This window comes from Gopherus evgoodei, chromosome 1 (assembly GCF_007399415.2).
Source record: "Gopherus evgoodei ecotype Sinaloan lineage chromosome 1, rGopEvg1_v1.p, whole genome shotgun sequence".
Classification (NCBI taxonomy): domain Eukaryota; kingdom Metazoa; phylum Chordata; order Testudines; family Testudinidae; genus Gopherus; species Gopherus evgoodei.
In genome coordinates, this window is record NC_044322.1 from 154,988,441 (window position 1) to 155,012,847 (window position 24,407).

Here is a 24,407-nt window from a genome sequence, read left to right on the forward strand (position 1 = left end):
ATGGACCAATTAATGTGCAACGCATTAGAGTGCTTTAGAAATCGCATCCTGTAGTCTGTTACTGCTCTGTGTAGATGAGCTCTAAGGCACTCTTTCTTTGCTTTGTCCCCTCCTTCTACCACTTTCCCTCATTATCTCCCTTTCACACCCTTCTCTTCTTCCCACATACTTAACCCTGTGATCTTCCTATCTGTCATCTAAAATGCATATGTATATACCCCTCTATAATACTATCATATGATAATCACTGTTGGTGATGGGTAAGGTTGACATTTGGTATACGTCCTATTGGCTCAAAGCTTTTTCAAATAAATTAACTTTGGATTTTATATTGTGTGCCTACCTTTTTTTTTTTTTTTTTTTTTTTTTTAAATCAGCTTGCAGAAGCTTTGGCAAAATCAGTTCAGCCATTTTTTAGTTATGCTAGAAGGGGCACCTATATTCCAGTCAGAAAAATTATGTGTTATCTCACAAATGGCCCAAATATAACAATCCAAATTTGGCTTATTTGAGCTGAAGAAAATTCTTTTCTGATTTTTGGAAAGGAGTGCTAAGAACTACTTCCTGAGCACCTGAGAACCATAGAGCAACTCCTTAGGGCTTTCTAAAGCAATGCAGGGTGACAACTCTGCTGTGTTTGAAGTACAGCTCTGCTTGCAAAATTTTAAACTCCACATTTGCACTGCATTAGAAACTTTCCTTTTTATTGGGGGGAAAAAAGGTGAGCAGCTAGGAGTAACATACAGAGATAGTAACTTCTATCCACTAGTTCCTCCATTTTTGCACCTCAGTTCTTCCACAAAACTGCTATCCGTGCTTCCTTGGTCTTCCCCCAAGCTCCCAACCAATATTCATCCCTCCTCCTTCTGCAGTTTGCAAAGTAATGGCTCTCCTGGGGCATATAAAAACATGGTGGTGTTGCCCAATGGTGCATAAGACTTTGCAGGGATCTTGGCCCTCCATGCACACCCTGAAATGTGCTGCTGAGTATCCTGTCCCATCGGCCTGGGTTCATATTATCTTGTTCCTGGGATGACCCTGCAGTTATCTGGCTTGGGGATGCAGTGGGATGGCCATGCAGCCTATGTTGGCACAGCTGAATTTGTCTCTATTGCCTGCTGAGGATCTGATCCCTTACCTGAGGGGAATTAGTGAAGCGTGTGTCTGAGGTGTCTAACAGGTATAGCTGCTAGAGGTTTTTGTGCCCTTTAGTAACTTTTCTGAGTCCTTGAGCGCTTAATTTCTCAGTCTTAACATTAAATTAGTAGTATTTTTAATACATGTACATATACAATATGTATGCATATGCTTACTCTAAATGAGGGTCTGCTTATTCATAAGATTTTTGAAGAAGACTGAATATGCTTTTTAGTTTTTGTAAGTGGCTGGCTGAGCTTCTCTGAATTGATCATTTTATTGCTTCTGAGATTTGAATTGTATTGTAGTTGTGTGTTAGAGTGCCTAGAGCCTTAAGCAGTTTTTAAGTCCCCACCCTCCCCCAATAGAAATAAAAATTTTTCTAAACTGTGTTGCTTTCTTAACTCCTTAGAGGGAATGACTATTGTTGTGTTGGAATGGGTGAACTGTCTTTTGCTGGGGAGGATTTCAGTTGTGTACCAAAAGGATATGCATCCTGTTTCACATCTTTTTTCTGAGCTTTGCCTTTCTAATCTGGCATAACTCCTCACTTAACATTGCAGTTATGTTCCTGAAAAATGTGACTTCAAGCGGAACAATGTTAAGCGAATCCAATTTCCCGATGATAAATCACGTAAATTGGGGGAGATTAGGTTCCAGGGAAATTTTTTTTTCATTAGACAAGACTTACATATATATACACAGTATAATTTTTAAACAAACAATTCAATACTATACACAGCAATGATGATTATGAAGCTTGGCTGAGGTGGTGGAGTCAGAGGGGGGAATATTCCCCAGGGAATGCCTTACTGCTAAATGATAAACTAGCAATCAGCTGAGCCCTCAAGGGTTAACAAATTGTTATTAATGTAGCCTCACACTCTACAAGGCAGCACAAATGGAGGGAGGGGAGACAGTATGGCAGACAAAGAGACACACCCTGTGTGTGTGTGTGTGTGTGAGAGAGAGAGAGAGAGAGATGTGCATTACCCCCTAAGTACCCCATTCTAAGTAGGTTGCCTTTTTAAGTAGATAAACAAATTGAGACAGCAGCTGCTGCTGGCAAGCTCCTTCCAGCCTGAGCCCTGTCATGTCCCCCCCCACACACACACGCTATGGAGATGGGGTAAGGTGGAGGCAGGAGGAGGGGACACCCTGACATTAGCTCTCCTTGCCTGTCTCCCTCCCTCGGTCCTCCCTCCCCCTGCCCAGCGCACAGCAAGCAGGAGGATCCTGGGAGCAGCTGGAAGGTAGGAGCAGCCCATGGCAATGGGAGGCGGAACAGCTGAACTGCTGGCAATTGATAGCCTAGTAGGCAGCTGCAGCACAGGGAACTTAGGGGAGTGGAGAACTGATAAGGGGGCTGCTGGTCCACACTGGTTCCAAGCCCCCACCAGCCAGCTGCAACGGTCTACTCTTTCTGCAAGCAGTGGACAAAGCAGGCGGCTGCCAAACAATGTTATAAGGGACCATTGCACGTCTTTAAATGAGCATGTTCTCTAATTGATCAGCAACGTAACAAAGACCCTCTCAAGGTCCCTTCCAGTCCTAGAGTCTATGAATCTATGAAATAACACTAACTGGGATGACTTTAAGTGAGGAGTTACTGTACACATCTTATTATGTGGTGGTTTATACCATCCATATCCTCATCTGTTAGTTTGACCAGTAGTATTGAGAAGCTTTAACTGGATGATGGGAGGGTGAAATAATAATAAGGCATACTAATGTGAAAAGTACGGGGGGAAGAAATTGGTTAATATTGTATTTAAGAAGCTACCAATGTTAAAGGTGGAAAGAAAAGTAACTAAACAAGTATAACTAAGATCCAAGTGCTTGTTACTCAAGTATAAAAAGGTGTGTCTTCTGCATATATACCTCTACCTCAGTGTAATGCGACCCAATATAACACAAATTCGGATATAACGCGGTAAAGCAGTGCTCCGGGGGGGGACTCCGCACTCCGGTGGATCAAAGCAAGTTCGATATAATGTGGTTTCACCTACAACGCAGTAAGATTTTTTTTTTTGGCTCCTGAGGACAGCGTTATATCGAGGTTAGAGGTGTACTACACTAACACATGCAGGACGCAAACAGGTCAGCACTTCACTTTGCTAGGTACTGTGCAGATTGATAGTAAGACAGTTCCTATCCCAGAGAACCTATCATTTAAGACAAGATGCAGCACGTGAGCGAAAAGCGTATAGGGGAGAGAGGATTGAATCAATGTATGTGATAACTTGCATTATAGATTTAGCTGGGCAATGGGACCCAAACTCTCAGTATCCCCTTGTGTTTTAAGTGTACAGCTAGATGCCAGACAGATTTGTTGCACTTTTCCATATTAATTCATGCTGCTCATTTGATTCACTTTACAGACAAATGCAGGCAATGAGCCAGACATGGAAGATGAACAAGTTTGCTGTGAAGCTTTGGAAGTGATGACCTTGTGTTTTGCTTTGATTCCAACAGCATTGGATGCACTTAGTAAAGAAAAGGCATGGCAGACATTTATCATTGACTTGCTATTGCACTGTCACAGCAAGTAAGTGATTTAAAATAACTAACACTTGTGTAGCATTTTACCTCTTCAAAACATTGTACAAACTAATCTAAAACAGAAGGTAGATGTTCCAGCTTATTTATCTTCTTTTTAACTACAAGGAGTTCTTTGTACAGAAATACTAAAGACTTTCAATGTTGGTTTGCTTTGTATTAATTTTTTGACAACGTATGGTAAGCTCAAAATACATTTTTGTCTTTTTGATTGGTTAATCATGTACAAATATGTATTAGTATTCTGCATAGCACTATAACTTTGTAACTAGGTTCTGTGTCTCACCAACTCTCACTGAAATCAGAGTTACAGATGTTCAGCACCACTCAGAATTGTGCTGTTTGAGTTTTTTCTGAGGTTTAACTGACTTTTGAAACACTCATGTTTGAGACCTCCTGAAAAGGGTATTTGGCCATTCTGACTTTTGTTCATAATGTGATGCATGCATTAGTAACACTAATGTTGTTACTTTTTCACTTGTACTCATTTGTTCAAAAACTCTAATTCTTTTCTTTTACTGGTAAGAGTGAGAAGACTTAATGTATTATAAATGTCCAACTGACTTGGCCGAGTGCTTATTAAGCTTCCAAAAAGACCAGTAAATGTTATATTTAATGCCTTTTAAAAAAAGTTAAATATGATAGCTATAAAATACTTAAGTAATGTCAGCAGGATAGAACTTTGTCACAGGTTAATTTTCTCCTGTTACATGAATGCAGAGGCAAAGCTTCATCATTTATAGAAAGGTTTTAAGCTAGCACTGAATCGTAAGGTCCTCTTACACTAAATTGTGACTCCCATGAAAAATCATATTTTATTCAATGTTCAGTGTTTTTAAATATTAATCAGATTATGAAATGTGTGTCTGTGGTACATGGATTGTTAATATACATAAATAATGTTAACCAGTTTACCTGCACAATCATTGTTTCATCTGAAAATCTGTAAGTTTGTCTAGCTAGTGAATCGGGAGGTGGGGGTCTTTACCAAGTATAAAACTCTGAATGCAGATAGAAAAGTTAGTAACATTGTGCTTCTTGGGTAAACTTTTTAATTGTTCAAAATTTTTTCACAAGCAGCAAATGTGACTGGTAATGTTAAATGTAAATGTGTAGTTTTTGCTGGTTTTGGAAGACTTCCAGGTGGCAGCACTTTGATTGTCATTAAATGTTGAGGGTTGCTAAAACGACATTATCTACAAAACTGTTATTTTTATTAAAGACTTCGTAGTTCTGTTGTTCTGTCAGTGCTTTCCATGACTGTGACATCAGATAGTTTATATCAATTTATAAAAGATCAACAATAGGTAAAAGTGAATTAAGTCATGGTTGTCCAAACTGTTAAATGTTAGTTATCTGGGTTAAATCCTAGCCCCATTGAAGTCAATATAGGTTTTGAAATGGACTTGTATGGAGTCAGGATTTCACCCATAGTGTTTGATTTCTTTTCCTTCTAGATGTGACAAACTGTAAAGATTTCTACACTACTCTGCATGAATTTCTGTTATTAACTTCCCAGACATTTTTTCTGACATATAACACACCTAATACACTAGTGTTGAAAAAACATTTTTTCTGTGTAGATCTTCTAACAAATTCTTTATCTGTTGAGAAAGTTTGTGAAGTGGTTGCCTCTTGACATTCACTCTGGATGATGTGGATTGCTATATTATCTAAGACTGAATCACTGGCACCAGGATAACTGAACTTAGTTATATATGAGCTGAGGATATCCCCAAGAAACATGAACTTCAGGTGTCGAGTTTTTTGTGGGGAGGCTTAATCTTGGAAAATAAGCATAATTACTTAGAATGTGTCCTTGCTTCAGGTTGATTTCATCTGTTGGTTTGTTTGAAAGCCTTCAAAAGGCCAGACTTTGGGTGTGAAAGCAACTGACACAATGTGTTTCAAGATGCTGTTTTTTCAACTTCTGAGATCAGTTACTGCAAATGAATTCTATGAGTCCTAAACATAACAGTAAAATGTGACATGAAGAACTGTAATAGCCCATTCCCCACAGTATTTTGTTCAGGAATATTTTGAGAATCAGTCACAACCAAATGGTAAATTATCATTCCTCAGTACTGTGTTGTGGTTTACAGTAGTGTTGTTTAGCCATACAATTAAGTATCCCTGCATTATCATAGGCTGCAGTTAACATGGCTGCTATTACTTTGTGATATTGAATGTTGCCTTAGCAGCTTTACAAAAGTTTGAGATCCACACCTAATTAATTTACATATTAGTTTTCATAGCTTGTAGTAAAAAGAGATGCAAACAAACACAATTTGCTTAACTTTATTTTTAATCCCCTTAAGATATTAAATAGACTTCTATTTCACCAGTCTTTTGTATTTTTAAAGCTTCCTTTCTATAATATAAAATCAAGGGGTTTTTTGGTTCCAAGTATATGTACATTACACATCAAACCTGGAGGGTGGTTGCAGAAGAGAGATATATATATAGGTGTTTGTTGTTCACCTCTTCTTGAACTTCAGATGCAGTGATGGAAGACTTTTTTTTTTTTTTTTTGTAAAAAGCTGTGCAGTCCTGATTGTGCAAGCTTGAATAATGCCTGACATCTCTGGGACAGTTTAGTATAGGGTTATTCAAGAATCTAGCATCTGCATTTGATTTAATAGTAACATTTTCCTTTACAAGAATTTTCCTTTATAAGTCCCTAATATGATCTGAATTCCAGGAAGTAGATCTCATACTCCATGTGTAAATGATCTAGAAGTATGTTGCATTTATTGGGAAATGAAACACTGCATAGATCCATCAAGATTTTCTCATCAGACTTTGTGTGTACAGAAATTTCAGTTTTCCTTTAGAGGCAGAAAGGTAATCAAATGTAGATGAGGCAAAATATCCATTCCCCTGCAATTTTTGATTTATGTAGGTGAGGTACCCACTATTCATGATGAGATCGTCCATGTCCAGTTATATCTAATATGTGCCATGCTTTGTTTGTGCAGTAAACCAGCACTGTTGAGAGAGAGTTCCCTTTAGGGATTTGCATCTGCAGTGTGTGTAATACTGTTCGTATGTTCTCCATTACTAAATGGTTTGATGCTTGGTTAACCCTCATAACTTTTAAATTTGAAGTAGTTTATTTTAAAATAAAGACCATTATACTGCAACATCTTCTGCATGTCTAGATCTTCTGGTTTTTTCCAACAACATAAATATAGTATTTGATTTATTGTGACTTTTCCAGCAGTGTACTCTTTTTGTCATAGCAGCTATAAGTGGTATCTCAAGCAAATAGATTTCTACATCCTCTTTCAACTGGTTTTTTTGGCAAGGCAAGGAATTTGTGATTTGTAGTTACATACTTTTTGGATCTTTTTTTTATGTGAGAACTGGCGGTCTGTCATGGATCACACTCTACTATTGAATTTTTTTCTACATGAGCATTCAACAGACCACTTTGCATTAGGTTTCCTTTGCTATATGATTTAATCCAGAAGTGACCAAACTTGCTGAGCCTTATACAACAGTCTTCAGAAGTTGAAGAGTCGGGGCACACTGGCCAAGGGTCGGAGCTTCAGCTGAGGCTCTGAGTTTCAGCCCTGCTCCTGCTGAAACCCCAAGCCTCAGTAGGCGCGCGCCACAGGGCTGAAGCCCCAAACCCATCTTGTTGCTGGACAGAAGCCCTTACACCACCATCCACTGCCAGGCAGAGGTTCCAAGCTCTCCCTCCTCCTCCCCCCGCTCCCCAAGCCTCACTTTAAAGTGAGCTGCACTTTAACTGTAAAAGAGCCACATGCGGCTCATGAGCCATGGTTTGGCCACCCTCGAACTAATCCTACTAGTGTGGCTAGTATTTTGACATTGAAAGGAGCAACCAAAAGAACTATCCTAAATATTTAGTCTCCTGTTACTATGAATGACATCTGTTATTTTGTAATGACAAATCATGTCTTAATGATAATTAGCAACTCCTTGTATTGCTGCAAGAGCTGACTCATGAGTCTTAACATTTAACTACATTTGGCATTCACATAAACATCTGGTGCTAGTATAACATATTGTATATTTCTCAGTGCTGATAAATCACAGAATTAACTTAGTTGATCTGAACATCTTACAAGTTTCATTTAGGATGAATTTTAAATATTAAAGTAAATTTACTTATGAATGGTATTGGATTGACTGCACTAGAAAGTGAAGTAACCTGTTTACAGAACACACATAGTAGAAGCTTAACAACCCCACCTCAAAGCTAAGTATCGAGACCCCTTCAGTCATAGGAGACTATTAAAACTGGTCAGCAAAGATGCCATTTGTAATGAGGAGTTTTCTGTTCTGGGCATTTGTGCATCAGTAACTGGACTACAGAATTCAAATTGAAGTATGCATAAATTTGAAGGCCAGAAAAGGGACCATTTTATCTAACCTCAGCTGCTGCTTAACACAGGTCGTAGAATTTCTCTCTGAATCTTGCATTTTGGCACAATTTGTGACCTAACTGGAGCATTTTAGAAAGACGTCTAGTCTTGATTTGAAGACTCCAAATGATGGAGAATTTGAGATCCTTTTGATAATCTATTCCAGTGGTTAATTACCTTGCTGTTAAAACTGTCTTATTACCAATCAGAACTTTGCTGACTTAAGCTTTCAGCCATTACATTATGCCTTTCATTGCTAGGTTAGAGACCACTAGTGAACAGTTAAGAGACAGTGTTTACTTTTGATTGCTGTTAACTGGGACCAAATTTGAAGTGGTGCTTTAGTTTTGAGACATTTTGTTCTGTTTCTGTATCCTGACCTCTTTCCCAGTGTATGAGACAATTGTATTGTCTTTCTTCCTGCAAACACTAGAGGCAGTTCAAACCTATCTGCATTCTGGGGCTAGACCCACACCTCTTTTTTTTCCCCTCGCATCTTAATTCTGTGTCCAACTTGCTAAACAGAGCAGCACTTCAGCTCTCCTGACTCATCCATTACCATCCCAGCCTTTAAAGATGATATGGTGCCATTAGCCAACAATTTTTCTCACTCTCTCACATGCCCTAAAATTTAAGGGGCTCTTCCCCTTATATGCGACCACCCACTGAGCTCCTTATCTCTATTTTTCCCTTCTCCACCATCATGGTGAAGCAAACCAGATTTAGCATAATGAAGGATGTCAGCCTAGTCAACTGACCAAAGGGTAACTACTTGTACTGTCTACCTTCTCAAGTGTTTGTAAAACTACTAGTAGTGGTGATAATCCAGCTAAGAACTGTAGGAACTTCTCTATACCCATTCTTAGAGGACCTGCTCATCCAAATAGCCTTCCCCTGGAACCACTAGAAGCAACCCAGAGGGCCCTCTCCATTCTTTGGCAGTATGCATTTATGATACATTTAAAGAACATCCAGAACATAGGTCTTCTGATCTTATGCAAAGAGTTTTAAAAACAATCAAGAGAGAGCTTCCAGATTTATTTTTAGGGGCCTGGAATATAATGGTAATCTCTCCTCATTTCCCTCTAATCTTAGCCACGTTTGCTAGGCTTTGGAACTGTGGAACATATCCGAAGAACCATAATACACAGGGCACATGGTCAAGCTCAGATCTTCATAGTATCATATCTTCAGAATTATCACTTCCTAGAGGAAAGTAATTGGATTGGCTCTTAAGGACTTCCCAGATTTCCTGAGAGCAAGGTCATGTGCTGTTTCAGTCAATTAACATAGTGCTCCTGGCATACATAAATGAACAGCAGGGTACAAGAAACTCAAATCTAAATGTCAAAGCATTTCAGATTCTTTTGTGGGCAAAATGTCACCTACCTTCTGTTATGGCAGTCAAGTGTAAGGGAATACCCTGAAAACAAGAGGAGACTGGCTAAGCAATTTACAGATAAACACCTCAGAATGGTCCTTAATTTGTCCCTGCAACAGAAGTGTTTCTGCTCATATTTCAAAGCTACACCACTAGAGATGTCATAGAGCTATCTAGATGTAACTCAAAGGCCAGGCTCTCCTTCACCAGGAAACAGGCTAACAAATTTGCAGATTGGCTTTTCTACCTTTCCTCCACTTTTCCACTACTAGGCAGAGTCTGTGGAAAGATGAAAGGGAGTAAGACATCTGTTGTTTTCATCCCCCAAAACAGATATTGAAGATATGATACTCAGACCAAGTAGAGATCTCATGTCTCCACTCTATCAACCTACTAACAGGCTGGAGCACTTATCCCAGAACTGTTGAACTCCTAAACATTGCAATATCCCTTCATAGTAACAGGTGCTGCAAGCCTTCCATCCATCCCACTTGTGTTCACAATAGATCAAATCCTAGGAAATATTAAGTGTTTCAGCTCTTTTGTGTGTCCTACACGTTGGAACTAAACCTCATCATGTACCAACCACCATTGCATCCTATGTCTTAGTATAAACCAATCTCAGACTCAGGCTTATCCAAGTCTGATGTAGATCAGCCTCTAAGTTTGTTTGAGCAGCATCTCTAACCAAACCAGCAGTTATCTCTTATCTTTTGTGTCTGGGATCTCTCTTAACCCATCTATTCAAAATCTACTATATAGAATTACTTTGTATTTCTGTTCCATAAAGGCATAGTGGTCACCAAATCTCTGCTGTTAAGATACAAGACTTACTACATTTTTCAAGAGGAAAAAGACAGTGGCTCTGTGGACTCTAAAATCTTTTGTAACCAATGTTAACTTTTCATACATTGCAGGAAATATTTTTTCCTCATTTTGCTCAAATGCTCCACATCAGAAGGAAAAAGCATGGCACATGCTACTGTGAGGGAAGCAATTAAAATATACTTTTAAAAGAATTGATCAGTTCAGGAAAACATCATCCCAGTTCAGTTCCTTCCACTTTTAAATGCATAGATCTGCAATGCATCCATATTTTGTGTATCTAGTGAACCGAATGCTATATCACTGAAGCCTATTCAGCCACTATTCCAAAAGGGATAGATCCCTTTCATTGTATTCCACAGTAGTCTCCTGGGCAGAAGATATGTCAGCCACAATAGGGGAAATCATAAAATTGCCACCTTGTCAACGTCAAGACTTTTTCATAAAACACTATAAGCTTTACTTTTCACTCTCAAGCAGAAGTATCTTTTTAGCAGGAAGATGTTCCAAGAGGTGATCCCAAAATTACTAATCTCTCTTACTGTAGAGAAGGGGAAATGATTCTCTTCTGTTTTCTCCCTTCATACTAATTTTTTCTTACTGCCCTTTCTCCTGGTCGCTCAAGATATTTGGAACAGTTCAAGAATGGAAAAAATGTACCAGATTTCTTTTCTGTAACTGATTTGTCTGCAGTTCCACCCCCCTTTGAGTTAATTTTTTTCTGGATATATGTATGATGGCCAATTCAAGGTTCATGTGTATATTCACTTCTACCCTGATATAATGCTGTCCTCAGGAGCCAAAAAATATTACTGTGTTATGGGTGAAACAGCATTATAGTAACTTGCTTTGATCCACTGGAGCGCGCAGCCCTACCTCCCCGGAGCACTGCTTTACCACGTTATATCCAAATTTGTGTTATATCGGGTCACGTTGTATCGGGATAGAGGTGTATATTTAGCACAATTAAAGAAGGTATTAGAAGATTACAACATATATATAAACAAAACTTTTTAATGATTCCATACATTTGTGAAAGTATTCATCGAGCATGAAAGTGGGAGAGGAATAGCTAACTCTGGAACTGTTTGGATGATTCTGAACTGCCACTAGTATTTTCAAAAAGAGAAGCACTGCCCATGTCCAGAAAAGAATTCTATTCTATAAAATTACTTCATTTAATCATTTTATCTGATAGTTTTTAGTGTAATGACAGTTGTTCACAGTGACAGACGAGTGTGTGTGTGTGTGTTGGTTTGGAGAACTCGGCCTGTTGTATGTTTGTCCTATTGTGTGTTTGCCAAATAAATATCTTGTGCTTAAAAATATCTTTTAAATAGGACTTTTTTGCATGTTCTGGTTTCTAGTATTTTATTTTAAATGGTGAAGATATTAAGTCTCATCAAATTCCAACCATTTGTGAACATACAGTATTGTTTTCTTTTTTTACATGTATACATTGCTGCATGTTATGTTGCATGTTACTCTCAATTTTTAATGAAAGAAACCATGATCGTCTCAATTCTCCATCCTTTCCAGCCACTTGAATACTCAGAGAGCTTCTCTTCTTATCTGTGTTCTGATTACATCTTTGTCTTCCTCCCCTACTTTGCAGTATATGAATTTAATTTTAAACTTAGATCACTTAAGGGAATTCTCAGTAAGTCATACTACACACTTGACTGGAAGAACCTTCTTAACAAGATGTAAAATTTATAGTTAGGTACATCGTGTTCATAAATTTTCAACTGATTTTTTTTTTAAATATGACCTGCAGTTAGGATGCCAGAAGTCCAGTAACTTGAGAATTATATGCTGAATGTTACAAATAGCAAAGGTAAAGGGCATTCAGGATATAATTTGTTTTAAACTTTGCATTCTCATGTCTCACTAAAGTCCAGGTCATCAGTTTTGACTTAATTTGATGTCCAGTACATACATAGTATGCAGGTAAAGTTACATCTGCCATGGAATAAGGAGACAGTCTAGGAAGTAAACTGTTCTTAAGCTATATTGCATAGTTTTGCAAAGATTCTTTTAATGTAGTTTACATCCTATGGAGTACAAGATATTTAAAAAGAAACTACAATCTTCAAACGTGTTGAGGCCTTTTGTTTTTGTAAGTGCTTAATGGACCACCCCACTCTCTCGTGGATTCTAGTGTGGGGTTAATGTCACCATGTTGGTATTGGACCATGGAACAAGGGCTGGCAGACGTACAGAATTGCTGGGTGTTTGTTCAGTCTGATTGCAGATCACTTTCACTTATACTGAAAGATGACAACACAGATTTTTTGCTCATCTTGTTTTAAAGAGCAAGATGAGATATTTAAAAGTTTGTATTAATTCTTTTTATAGTTTTTGGTTTATAAATGAGTAATTCTCTTGAAAGAAAAAACAAATGAGGGGCAATAACTAAACTGAAGGTATTGCTGTTTCTTAAATTTTGCCAAAAATAATTATATTGTGCAGTTTGATTATATAATTTACAGTTTTATGTGTGTTTTCTCTTTCTATCAATTTTCACTGATTTCAAGAGGTATTTTTTTAGCCCACATTATAATTGTGTGTATCCTTTTATGGGAAAAATTAAATGTTTTTTCACTATTTTCAGAACTGTTCGTCAGATGGCACAGGAACAATTCTTTTTAATGGCTACCAGGTGTTGTATGGGACAGAGACCTCTGCTTTTCTTCATTACACTGCTGTTTACTGTGTTGGGGGTAAGGCATTTGAAATTAACACTTTCATTATTCTAGTACAGTTTGATAGGATAAAAATTATTTCAATAAAAAGTACATTACTACCATGTATAATACACTTGAATTTACATGTTTTAAACATTTTTTCTTCGATTATGCTGCTATGGCTCTTATATTGCAGTGTGTTATAGAATAATTCCAATTTGATAGGGGAAAAAATGGTCTCATGCAAATACTACAAATATATTTAAAAAATGTAACTTTTAAAAGTAAATGGCAACCTTTTTTGGAAGGTTTATTCCTTAAATTAGATAAATATGCATAAATTATGGAATACATTTGTTTTTAAGCTACATATTTGTGAAGCAGTTCTTCCTTCATTTCCTGTGCCTGTCAGGACTTTCAAATTCAGTGTACTTCTGGCTCTGTACTAAATGTTTTCATCTCCTCAGTTGATCTTTGCAAGTTAGTGAAAGAAGCTGCTTTTCAAATATTTAGGTTAAAAAAAAAGTCATTTTTAAGTTTACACACAACTTCTTAAAATCTTAAACATTTCTTAATGTTTCTTAAAATTTCTTAAAATCTTAAACATTTTCATTTTATTTTTCCATTAAAATTCTGTTCAGTTTAGGACAAAATTGGGTTTAGTGGCTCCAAATAAAAAAGGCATTTATCAATTATACATTATTTATATTTGTGTTATAGAGTACTGCAAGAGAAAGAGCTAAGCATTCAGGAGACTACTTCACCCTATTAAGACACCTTCTTAACTACGCTTACAACAGTAATATTAATGTGCCCAATGCTGAAGTTCTTCTTAATAATGAAATAGACTGGCTTAAAAGGATTAGGGTAAGTTGTAATATGAGGTGAATTGTAGAAATTGGTTTTCCAAAAATTCATATTAAAATCTAGTTGTAAATTTTACAAAAAATCTATAATTTCAAGCCTTCTAACATTTTTTTTTTTAAATGTTAGGATGAAGTGAAAAGAACAGGAGAAACAGGTGTTGAAGAGACAATCTTAGAAGGCCACCTTGGGGTAACAAAAGAGTTATTGGCATTCCAAACCCCTGAAAAGAAATATCATATTGGTTGTGAAAAGGGAGGTGCTAATCTCATCAAAGTAAGTTACAGTTTGTATTATATGTTAATTTTTAATATAATTACTTTGAAACGAATCAAAAAAAATTTGGAGAAACTTTTTATTTTACAGAATGAAACCACAAAAGTGCCTCATTCCATGAAACATTTCTTGTTTGTAAAACAAATGGTTGTACTTGGAATTTATTAAACTTTTCAAAGTATAATGGACATGTTGGTCTGTTAAGAATACTTAGCATTTACATTTCCTTTTACATCTTCAGACCACTGTTCGTTGGTTTGTTACAACTTAGCGAGATAACTTTATACCTAAAGCCCCACTTAACCTGTAGAAATTGTGGATTCCGCAATATTAGGCTTCCACCACAATTTTGATAGCCCCCACTGTCAGCACTGGGCAGCCAACAGCAGAAGCCCTCACTCTCAGCCCCATGTTCCCACTCTCAGCCCTGGGTGGCCAACAGCGGAAAATCACAGAAAAAGTAATAACGGACTTTATTACCACAAATAATTTCCACTATTACTTTTCTGCAATTTTCTATGTCTTGTTCAGAACTCAGCCACAATTTTTTGACAATCTTCCCACAATTCAAGTAGGGTCTTTTATTTATATCCTTTTGTTGCTTCAGTTTCCCCAGCTGCGAGTTAGATTGACAAATAATGCATAGTGAGACAGATATAGAGCACAGAAATTCTTTCCTTCCGTGTCCTAAATTCAGTCTATTAGCTCTTGCTAATTAATTTATTGTTCTTTTGTGTTCAAGTTTATACGCAACATCATCGTGTTGTCTGAATAGCTGGTGAATCAAGTGTTTTTTGTGCATCAGTAGGGTGATAGCTCTGAGCTTTGAAGCTCTCTTGTTGAGAACACAAAGCAGCAGCTAGAATAGTACTTTCCAAAGGCGATACACTAATTTTAACAGGATTTGTCACTGATCCAGATTGATTAGAGATTTACAATTACATTCTAAAAAGAGAATTGACTTGAAGATAGAATATTTCCAAAAAAAATAAGACTACCACTTTATCTTTTTTTAGGCTCCTCTTTATTATAGAATGAAATACATTTTAGTTTATCTATATTCTTTTCAATCATCTCTCTAACAAATGTTATACATCTCTACCCCAATATAACGCCACCCCATATAACACAAATTCGGATCTAATATGGTAAAGCAGCACTCCGGGGGTGCAGGGCTGCACATTCTGGCAGATCAAAGCAAGTTTATAACGCAGTTTCACCTATAATGCGGTAAGATTTTTTTGGCTCCCGAGGACAGCGTTATGTTGGGCTGGAGGTGTAACGCTTTCCAGTCTGTTGAAAAATGTTTGTTTTTTAATAGTAACGGGTAATGACTTCTCTGTTTTTCAGGAATTGATAGATGACTTCATCTTTCCAGCTTCCAATGTATATTTACAATACATGAGAAATGGAGAACTGCCTGCTGAGCAAGCCATACCAGTCTGTAGTTCACCAGCTACCATTAATGCTGGTTTTGAGTTGCTAGTAGCACTAGCAGTGGGGTGTGTCCGAAACCTCAAACAAATAGTAGACACCTTGACTGAAATGTATTACATAGGCACAGCAATCACTAGTATGTAGCATTTTTAACCATCTATTTTTCATTGTTTAATTTATGCATTGTATATGTGTTTCCTCCCACTTACAGCTTGTGTTGTCAGATGATTCTGATGCGAATTACACACACGCATCTCCCAATTGAAAGAATCTTTTACTTTACAAACTTAAAGTTAATCACTCCAAAGTTAGGGAATGCCAGAGTTAAGGTTGTTTCTGCAACCTTACTTTGGCTCCATGGTATGTATGCATTATGACAGTCTTTAATAACTTGATCATGTCCCAGTCTCCTTGCCCAGACTCTCCCAGTTTATTTTCCACCCCCATACTCCATGTCTCTCCCACTTAATCTCCCTCCCTGAGCTCCTTGCCCTATCTGTGTCCCTCATCTCCTGTCTCCTTGTCCCAGTCAGCCCCAGTTCTTCCATTGCACTCCAGCTCCTTATCAGATTTGTCTCCCAGCACCTTTTTCTACTCCTTAGTCCACTCCCCCGCAGATCCACTTCTTGTTTCTTTTGCATTTGAATCTGGCAGCTTCCTCCTCTATGCTGCCTGGGCCCACAGGAGGGTCCCTGAGGGTGTACACTGCAGTGTAAGCCCAATATAAAATACATTGTATTTTAACCTAAGTTAAGAATTTTTTGACCCATGCTCAAACCAAGGGCTCTGGCTTCCATGATGCAGTGTGCAAACCTGAGTCAAAGTAACCATATCCTAGAGTCCCTAGGCTGCCCGTGGCGTGCCCACACCTCCTCCATGTGGCTGCTCTGGCCCTAGGACCGTAGTGTGCTGTGGGAAAACTTTACTGCCCACCCTGAACACTACCAGGAAGCAGCTCGCTTTGCAAAAGGCTTGATCTGTTTTCTCTGCATTGCAAACCCAGAAGGCTCTCTGATAGTGTGCTTGCAGATAGGTGATCAGACCAGAATAGGTTAATACTGACCTGAATTTCTGCAGTTTGCAGAGGGAGTGTAGTGTCCATTTTCAATAGATTGGATTCCAGATTGTTGTGATAGAGAGGACTAAGGAAGTTGTCCCATGGAATTGTAGGATACTTCTGGCTTACTCCTGGGACCTGAGTCAAGTGGGGCTGCATCTACACTACAAAGCAGTAGGGCTTGAAACTTGGGTCCCAGCTTGACTCAAATCCAGCCCTGCAGATCCTGGGACCATGCATTTGAGCCTTGAGTTAGCACAGTTGGAGTATAGATGCAAGGGGGGGTAGCCAAGCAAGGGCTTACGTTACAGTGTAGACATATCCTGAGAGCATGGGAGACCATCTCCCCTCTCTCAGTTCTGGTGCCCAGACGCAGCAGAGTCTGGAGCAGTCCAGCAGGGCAGTTGCAGGGAAAGTCTTGAAGAGCCTTGGGCTGGAGCATGCCCCATGCAGACAGAATCTTCAGGGAATTTAGTTGCTACTATCTAAAGTCTGAGCATATGCAAACTATGATTTTTCAAAGGCTTATAACTTTTCTCCAAATTTGGATGGATTTTCATAGATTTGGCAAAGGCATGGGAGCCTATATATACACAATGGTTCACTAGCTTGTGGGGAAAAAAATTATAGGTCACTTTCAAATCAGAGTTGCTTGCGTTAGTGTTGCTGGGACATCACTAGGTTGGCCTGTTGATCACTGATTTTAGCTTTCTTGGTGACAGTAAAATACGAGTTGAGAGTCTGGGGGGTGGATTAAAGGAATAGTTCAAGTGCTGGTTCTTATGTGTATTCCACATGTGGCCATTCATGCACTTCATGCACCTGAGATTGAAGACTTCTAGCAAGTACTGTCTGTTGGTCTGGGCCTCTGCACAGTTGCTTCCCTCGTGCTCTTTACTGAGAGGATAAGGGATGATGTAGACCAGCACCTCTCAAGTTCCTTCTTATTGCCTCATGGTCTGAGTCAGAATCCTGTGTCCAAAGCTATCTTTGCATCATCTTTCAAAACCTTTAACTATAATTGTATATAGTTTTAGTATTCATAGCATTTTAGTGTTTTTATAGTCTAGTTAGTTTAGTTTCTCTTCATCTCGGGGATCCTGTGGAGAAGGACTATGCTTAAAGTACTGGGATTTAAGAACTGTCTCCTCCTCAGTCAGTGATGAACACTAGTGTTTTCTTTACAGTCTTGGAGAGGCCATTGTCTCTGCTAATTTCAACAGCTTCCACTCTTTCCTTCCCCAAACCTGTGAGGGACAAGAGCTCTGACGGAGGAAGTATATCAAGGAAAAAAAACATGGGACCCCATGTGGATCCAGGCCAGGAAGACCCACTTGTTTTACAACAAGCTCAAGCTCAAAAGCAGAGGCCAGAGCTGCTAAGCCCAGGGAATCACTAGATCTGGGCTTTTGACGAGACTAAAGGGCTCACTCGTATACTCAAGGACAGATCCCCTTCCAGGTCTTCTCCTAAAAGAAAGGATCCCTCCCCTACTCTGTCCAAATTGGGCAAGTCCTCATGCATGGGTCCTAAAGACCTATGACCATCTAAACCTCCAAATTATGAGGATAATGTGCAAAGGAGAAAGGATCCATTGGTACCAACTCCAGCTCTTAAACCTAAGGATCAATACATGCTGACACCAACTAGGAACTCCAGTTAGGACTCCTCTTACATGGTATCATCTTGTCCCCAGAAGGACCCACTGACCACCATGACCATGGATGTGCTGGATCTAACCACTGTGACACTTCACTCTCCAGGATGGACTGAAACCTATACCTTTCCGGAAGATATTTTCATCCTTCCTTATCCTCAGTTGCCTCTCCCTTCGGGTCTGGTTCTTCTGAGTGACATATCCACACTGGGGGAGGAAACCACCTCAAGGAGAAAAGGATACTCCATATCCTGTTCACAAGTTGGAGCATTCATCCACTGATACCAACAGCATTGCTGTTGGAACCGGAACTTACCTTCTAGTTGGCCAGCTCAGATGTTCTAGACAAGCCATTGCTTCCACAGAAGACGACTAGTCTGGACAGAGACTCTAGGAGGTCTTGGATCCATCCTCCACTCAGATATGACTACCCATGGGACCAGTGGTACCTGTTGTCTTGGGATCCCCCCCAGTGGGTTGACCCTTCAAAGTGGCCATATTGGTGCCCATAAGATCCCTAATTAGGCACCTTGGATCTGTACATGGGTACCGCTGGCCTTCCTCCTCTAGCCAATGCCAGCTGGCTCTGTTGGTATGCAAGGGGGAAGAAATCGAACCAGATTCACTGGTACCAATGGTTCTGACGGTGTCACCTGATGAGACAATTGTCCCATGCTTGCCATCCCCACCTGACTACCACAGGCAGCAACAAAAGCTCCTGCAGAGGGTGGAGGGTGAGATACAGATTCCACTTGACCGTTTGCAGCCCTCTGAATCCCGGTCAAGTGATCCACCCAGCAAATAAGGCCATTGTGAAACCAACCAGGGTAGTTTAGCATACTCCTGCTTCCTATGTTCCCACCCTGAAAATGGCTGAGGGGCAATATTTTGTACTAGTTAAAGGGGCAGAGTTTCTGTTTACTGTCACTGCCCACAACTCCCTAGTAGTACAAGCAGCCACTAAGACATCCAGGCTTATAGCACTGCAAGGCAATTCTTGCAGACAAGGGCACTTAAAAGCCTTGACCTTCTGAGAGAGGAGGTATTTTTATCCACCCCAGCTTTCTGTTCAAAATTGCTAACTGTGAGTCTTTATTAGCAAAAAATGTCTTGACAAACACTTGAAGTTCAAAGACCAGCTCTATCAGGAGGACAGAGCCCAATTGCAAGTAAACTTTCTTCAAGCTGCAGTGGGCATGACTGATACTTCATTAGAGGTAAAGCTACAGCTGTAGTGATGAGGTGTGAATCTTGGCTCCACTTCTTGGGGTTCCATAGGGAAGTCCAGAAATACCATTGAGAACTTGCCCTTTGAGGACCCTAATCTAGTCAATGAAAAGACTAATATTTATGCTTGCTGAGGACTCCAGGACAACTCTCGATTCCTTGGGGATTTATACCCTGGCCCCAAATTGAAAATACCATAAACCAAGTGTACAAGCCAAGACCTTTCCCTCAGCTATTCTGCCACCAGTTCCTTTCAAACTGCTGCTGTGCAAATGTCAGAGAGCATAAAAACCTAGATATGCAGCTTCCTCCACCACAGCTATATCCATTCAACCCCCATCCACCAATCAGGTTACTTTTGATGGGATGTTTGAGAACCATGTATCTTTATTGATACCATTTCCTACTGCCTCCCAAACCTCTGGTTGCCTCACCCTTTTCACCCACAGCTGGAGGGGAATAACAACTGACAGATGGGTACTAGAGATCATTCCATCCAACTACAATATCGAGTCTCTTCCCCCTCTTCAGGGACCATGCTCACAAGGAAATCCTCTGTTAGGAGGTGGACTGTCTTCTACAGTGCAGGGCTGTAGAGCAATATATCTGCAAAGAAAGAAATTAGGAGAACACGTAGACTGTTTGTCACGATAGCAGAGCAATCATGGGGACAAGCATTATTGGGTCAGAGACTCTCCAAGTAGATGTCCGTCTGTATCATTCTTTATCATCTGTGTGCAATTTTTCCCTGGAAAGGGTGAGGGCTAGAGCACAGGCAGCCCCTGTAGCATCTCTTTAAACGTTTGTAAGGCTGCAACTTGGAGTTTCATCCATTATGCCTTAGTCCAGGCCTCTTCTACAGAACCACCTGTTGGGACAGCAGTATTACAGACGTGTACCAATTGCATCCTTGCTTCCTGCTCCTGTTTGAGTACTGCATACCAATTACCCACATATGAAAATACACATGGAAACCAGCACTCGAAGAAATGGAGGTCACCTACTTGTAACCAGATCTGCTTAGAGATGTTTGGTCCTTACCTATATTCCACTGCCCACTCTTCTTCTCCGCAGCTTTGAATCCTATATGATTCACAGTAAGAGAGAGAACTAGAGAGGCATCGGTCCGCACCATCCCATATACCTTTTGGTGCAGAGCATGAGGGGAGCAACTGTTCAGGGGCGGACCAATGCACTCTACTTTCTAGAAATCTCCAGTCTCGGGCATATGGAGTGAACCCACATCTTGAAGAATCTCCAGTTATATGTAACAAACATCCATTTTCAGAGAAAAACCCAACTGTAAGCCATATTGATATCTTTATGTGAAATTGCATACAACTGTGAAGTAAAATGTGTGGCATAAACAAACATGATGTAGAATAAAATATTTAAGAGGACTGTAGTCTGACTAGAGAAGTATTCTTTTACACATTTCTTTACTTTGATAAGGAAACAAGTTACAGAGCCAAACTGGTGCAGTATTCTGAACTCTGATTCCTTGTCACTTCTAATGGATTTTGAATTCTTCAACCTTTAAAAGGTGAATCACTGGTCTCAAGTGAGGTATTTCTGCTGCTAATTTGGCACTAGCTATGTTTATTTTTAAATTGGTTATATAAGATACTTTTACTTTAAGATTTCACTTAAACTGTCATTGTCGACAAATGAGGTCATTAATTTTAGAGGTTTTTAACTATTTTCTGTTTGAAAGTTTGGTAAGTTAAACTTTGTTTAATATGACTGTGAACAAATAGTAATTTCAGTTTTATGGAATTGCCTTGATTATCATAATAGATATTGTTTTGTAATAAAATAATTTTTTAATCAATTTTGGTTATTCTCTTGTAGCTTGTGAAGCCCTTACAGAATGGGAATATTTGCCACCTGTTGGGCCTCGGCCATCAAAGGGATTTGTAGGATTAAAAAATGCTGGTGCTACTTGTTACATGAATTCTGTCATTCAGCAGCTATACATGATTCCAGCTATCAGAAATGGTATTCTTGCAATTGAAGGCACAGGCAGTGATGTAGACGATGATATGTCTGGGGATGAGAAGCAGGACAATGAGGTAATTATACAGATGACCTGCTGTCATCTGTTTTAATACTTTCAAGTCCTCATAACTTTTTTCATCAGACAGAAATTTATTTTAATGGGGTTTCCTTACATTTCTAGCAACAAAACTATAATATAATATTTCTTATTTGAAAATGCTGGCAACTAGAGTAGAAGATCCAAAAGAATCAGGCTTGCTTTTCCCCTTCATTTTTTTTCCCCTCATCTGGAATCCGTGATTGTTAAATCTACATTGTAGATGACATTTTTAGTCTACATGTAGCATGTGTAACTTAAAATAGAGATACAATACATAAATTACTATTTTCCTCCAATAATTGTTCTGTAAACTTAGGGTGCACCATACTGTACATGGTTACCTTGTTGCTAGTTTTAGTTCTCCTATATTCTGCTTATATTCATTATGTTAATGAAGATTACTTGACTGTGTTTTTGATAGAGCAATGTTGATCCTCGGGATGATGTGTTTGGTTATCCACATCAGTATGAAGATAAACCAACATTAAGTAAAACAGAAGATAGAAAAGAATACAATATTGGAGTTCTGAGACATCTCCAAGTCATCTTTGGTCATTTAGCAGCTTCCAGACTACAGTACTATGTACCAAGAGGTTTTTGGAAACAATTCAGGTAAATATAAAATTGGTTTTTAATATTGATTTCCATTCACTGAGACTATTAAAATATAATAGAGGTCAGTTATATGAAAAAAGTAATAGACATAAGCAGTTTGTATAAATTTTAAGATTTATGTGGCTTTATATGTATGAGCTATTTAGAATGGTGGAAAGGTAAGCTGAATTAAGCAGAAGTAACAGGGACATCTTTGAACTCTAGCAATTTTTGAGACTTAGCAGCCAGATATTTGGTTATATGTGAAAGGGAATGTTTAGTTTTTGTACCAGTTGATTCACAACACCATAAGCAGTCAGTTACCTATGCTCAGGAAAAGTGAATAGAGGTGGTATTATTTCAGTGTATTTTTCTGTGCTCCAAAAATACCCCCAAAACATTGTTGTTTTTTTTCTTTTTAGACTTTGGGGTGAACCTGTTAATCTCCGTGAACAACATGATGCTTTAGAATTTTTTAATTCCTTGGTGGACAGTCTAGATGAAGCTTTAAAAGCTTTGGGGCATCCAGCCATGTTAAGTAAGGTTTTGGGAGGTTCCTTCGCTGATCAAAAGATTTGTCAAGGGTGCCCACATAGGTAAGTATTTCGTTTCACCTTTTTCACACTAAAACAGTCTACATTTGTGTGAGAAGATGGTTACCAAAGTGGTGTTAAGCAAATAAACTGCCTTATAAAAGTCTTCCTGTTAGAAGAAGGATCAATTGGAAAAAAAAACATTAATATTGAGAATATATTTCGCCTTTAATGGAATTTGCTATCTTGTCTGGGTAAAGCCTTAACATTATGTACAGTGCACTAGTGTTCTGTTGATCTTATTGCTCCCACTATCAACGCCTCTGGATAACGTCACTTGTCAGCGGCATTGAGGCAGATGCTTGTCCGCCGTCACGGTCCTCTGTAGCTTGTTGTCTGGCGCCTGCCAGATGAAAAAGGTTGGGGACCACTGCATTAATGTGTATATTGATCATTGGAATGCATCATTTTCATGCTTTATATAACTCAAAAATAGATCCTTTTTTGATCTTTTCTTGAAGCTTTGATTTGAGACTAAGCATTAAGAATTTCATTCCAAAAATATTTTGTGTGACTAGAACAGCTCTTTCAGCCTGTATTTATGGTAGGTACAACATCACACTCCCTCTCTGGAAGAAGAAACAGAAGTCTGCTGCTCGCTTTCCTCAAGGTCTCCTCATTGTCTCAGATTTTGTTAAAACAGTGTCTGACATGTTTAAAGAGATACATATTTTTGCTGCTTTTAGGACTAAATAAAACAAAACTGCTGCTAGCCAGGGTATTCACTGCTGTAAATAGATCTGTTAAAATAAATGGGACTATTCAAAGAAGTAAATGTCTCACCTAATAGTGTGTTTACAGTACTGAGTCTGTAGGATTGTACAATTATTTAAAGCTTTGCAGCTCACTAGTTAAATGATCACAGTTCTATTCTTACTAAAAAAAGGGGATTTAAAAAATGTTTTACCCTTAACTTAGCAAGAGACAGTTATATGTAATTTTTCTTACTTTGTTTCTTACCTATAATTAAAGGGATATCAACTTTAAATGTATGCATAGGCTTGACAGAATTTCTATTTAATTTTTTATAGCTTTGACAGATATCAATGTTCTTAATATTTTTATTTTTATCTATTAAAATTTTCACAGTTATAGGAAATTATGGTGGAGGGTCAGGTAATAATTTAGTAAGAGTAGATGTGATTCAAAAAGTTAAAATTTTATACCAGTTAAAACACAAATTGTTAATATCACATCAAAATATACAAAGTAAATATCTTTAAATCATATCTTAAGTTCTCAAGCAGCATTTTTCTTTCTTTGCCTATCCAGTTTGGTGCTTATTGGTGGAAATATTTTACATCTGTTTGTGTGTGCACAGCAAAATAGACATTTACCAACATTTACCAATAAAAATCCAATTCTTCTTAGCCTGTGTATCACTTTGAAACACATGAGCTAAAAGTAGTTTCAGGTACTATACCTGTCTCTGAATGCCCCTACCAATTTGTGGTTTTACAGTTGCATTTTCCTCTCTCCAGAATATTTTTCTGTTCTGTTGCTGTGCCAAAGTCCTACTCAGCAGGAGAAACTGAGTGACTGTACAAAGAAACCAGTGGGACTGACTAGACATTGTGTTGTCAAACACTCTGTACAGAAAAGTATAATCTGATGTGTTACT

At 38.6% G+C, this 24,407-nt stretch overlaps 1 protein-coding gene across 4 annotated transcripts in view; it reads left to right on the forward strand.

Moving 5' to 3' along the window:
* Nucleotides 1–24,407, forward strand: part of USP9X (ubiquitin specific peptidase 9 X-linked) — a 212,498-nt gene that overhangs the window by 139,789 nt on the left and 48,302 nt on the right. For all 4 annotated transcript variants that reach the window (XM_030576179.1, XM_030576205.1, XM_030576187.1 and 1 more), the window contains 8 exons: nucleotides 3,519–3,685; nucleotides 12,911–13,019; nucleotides 13,704–13,850; nucleotides 13,977–14,123; nucleotides 15,474–15,696; nucleotides 21,353–21,573; nucleotides 22,021–22,211; nucleotides 22,616–22,789. In XM_030576179.1, coding sequence (XP_030432039.1) covers nucleotides 3,519–3,685; nucleotides 12,911–13,019; nucleotides 13,704–13,850; nucleotides 13,977–14,123; nucleotides 15,474–15,696; nucleotides 21,353–21,573; nucleotides 22,021–22,211; nucleotides 22,616–22,789 — 1,379 coding nt within the window. The remainder of the gene's footprint in view (nucleotides 1–3,518; nucleotides 3,686–12,910; nucleotides 13,020–13,703; nucleotides 13,851–13,976; nucleotides 14,124–15,473; nucleotides 15,697–21,352; nucleotides 21,574–22,020; nucleotides 22,212–22,615; nucleotides 22,790–24,407) is intronic.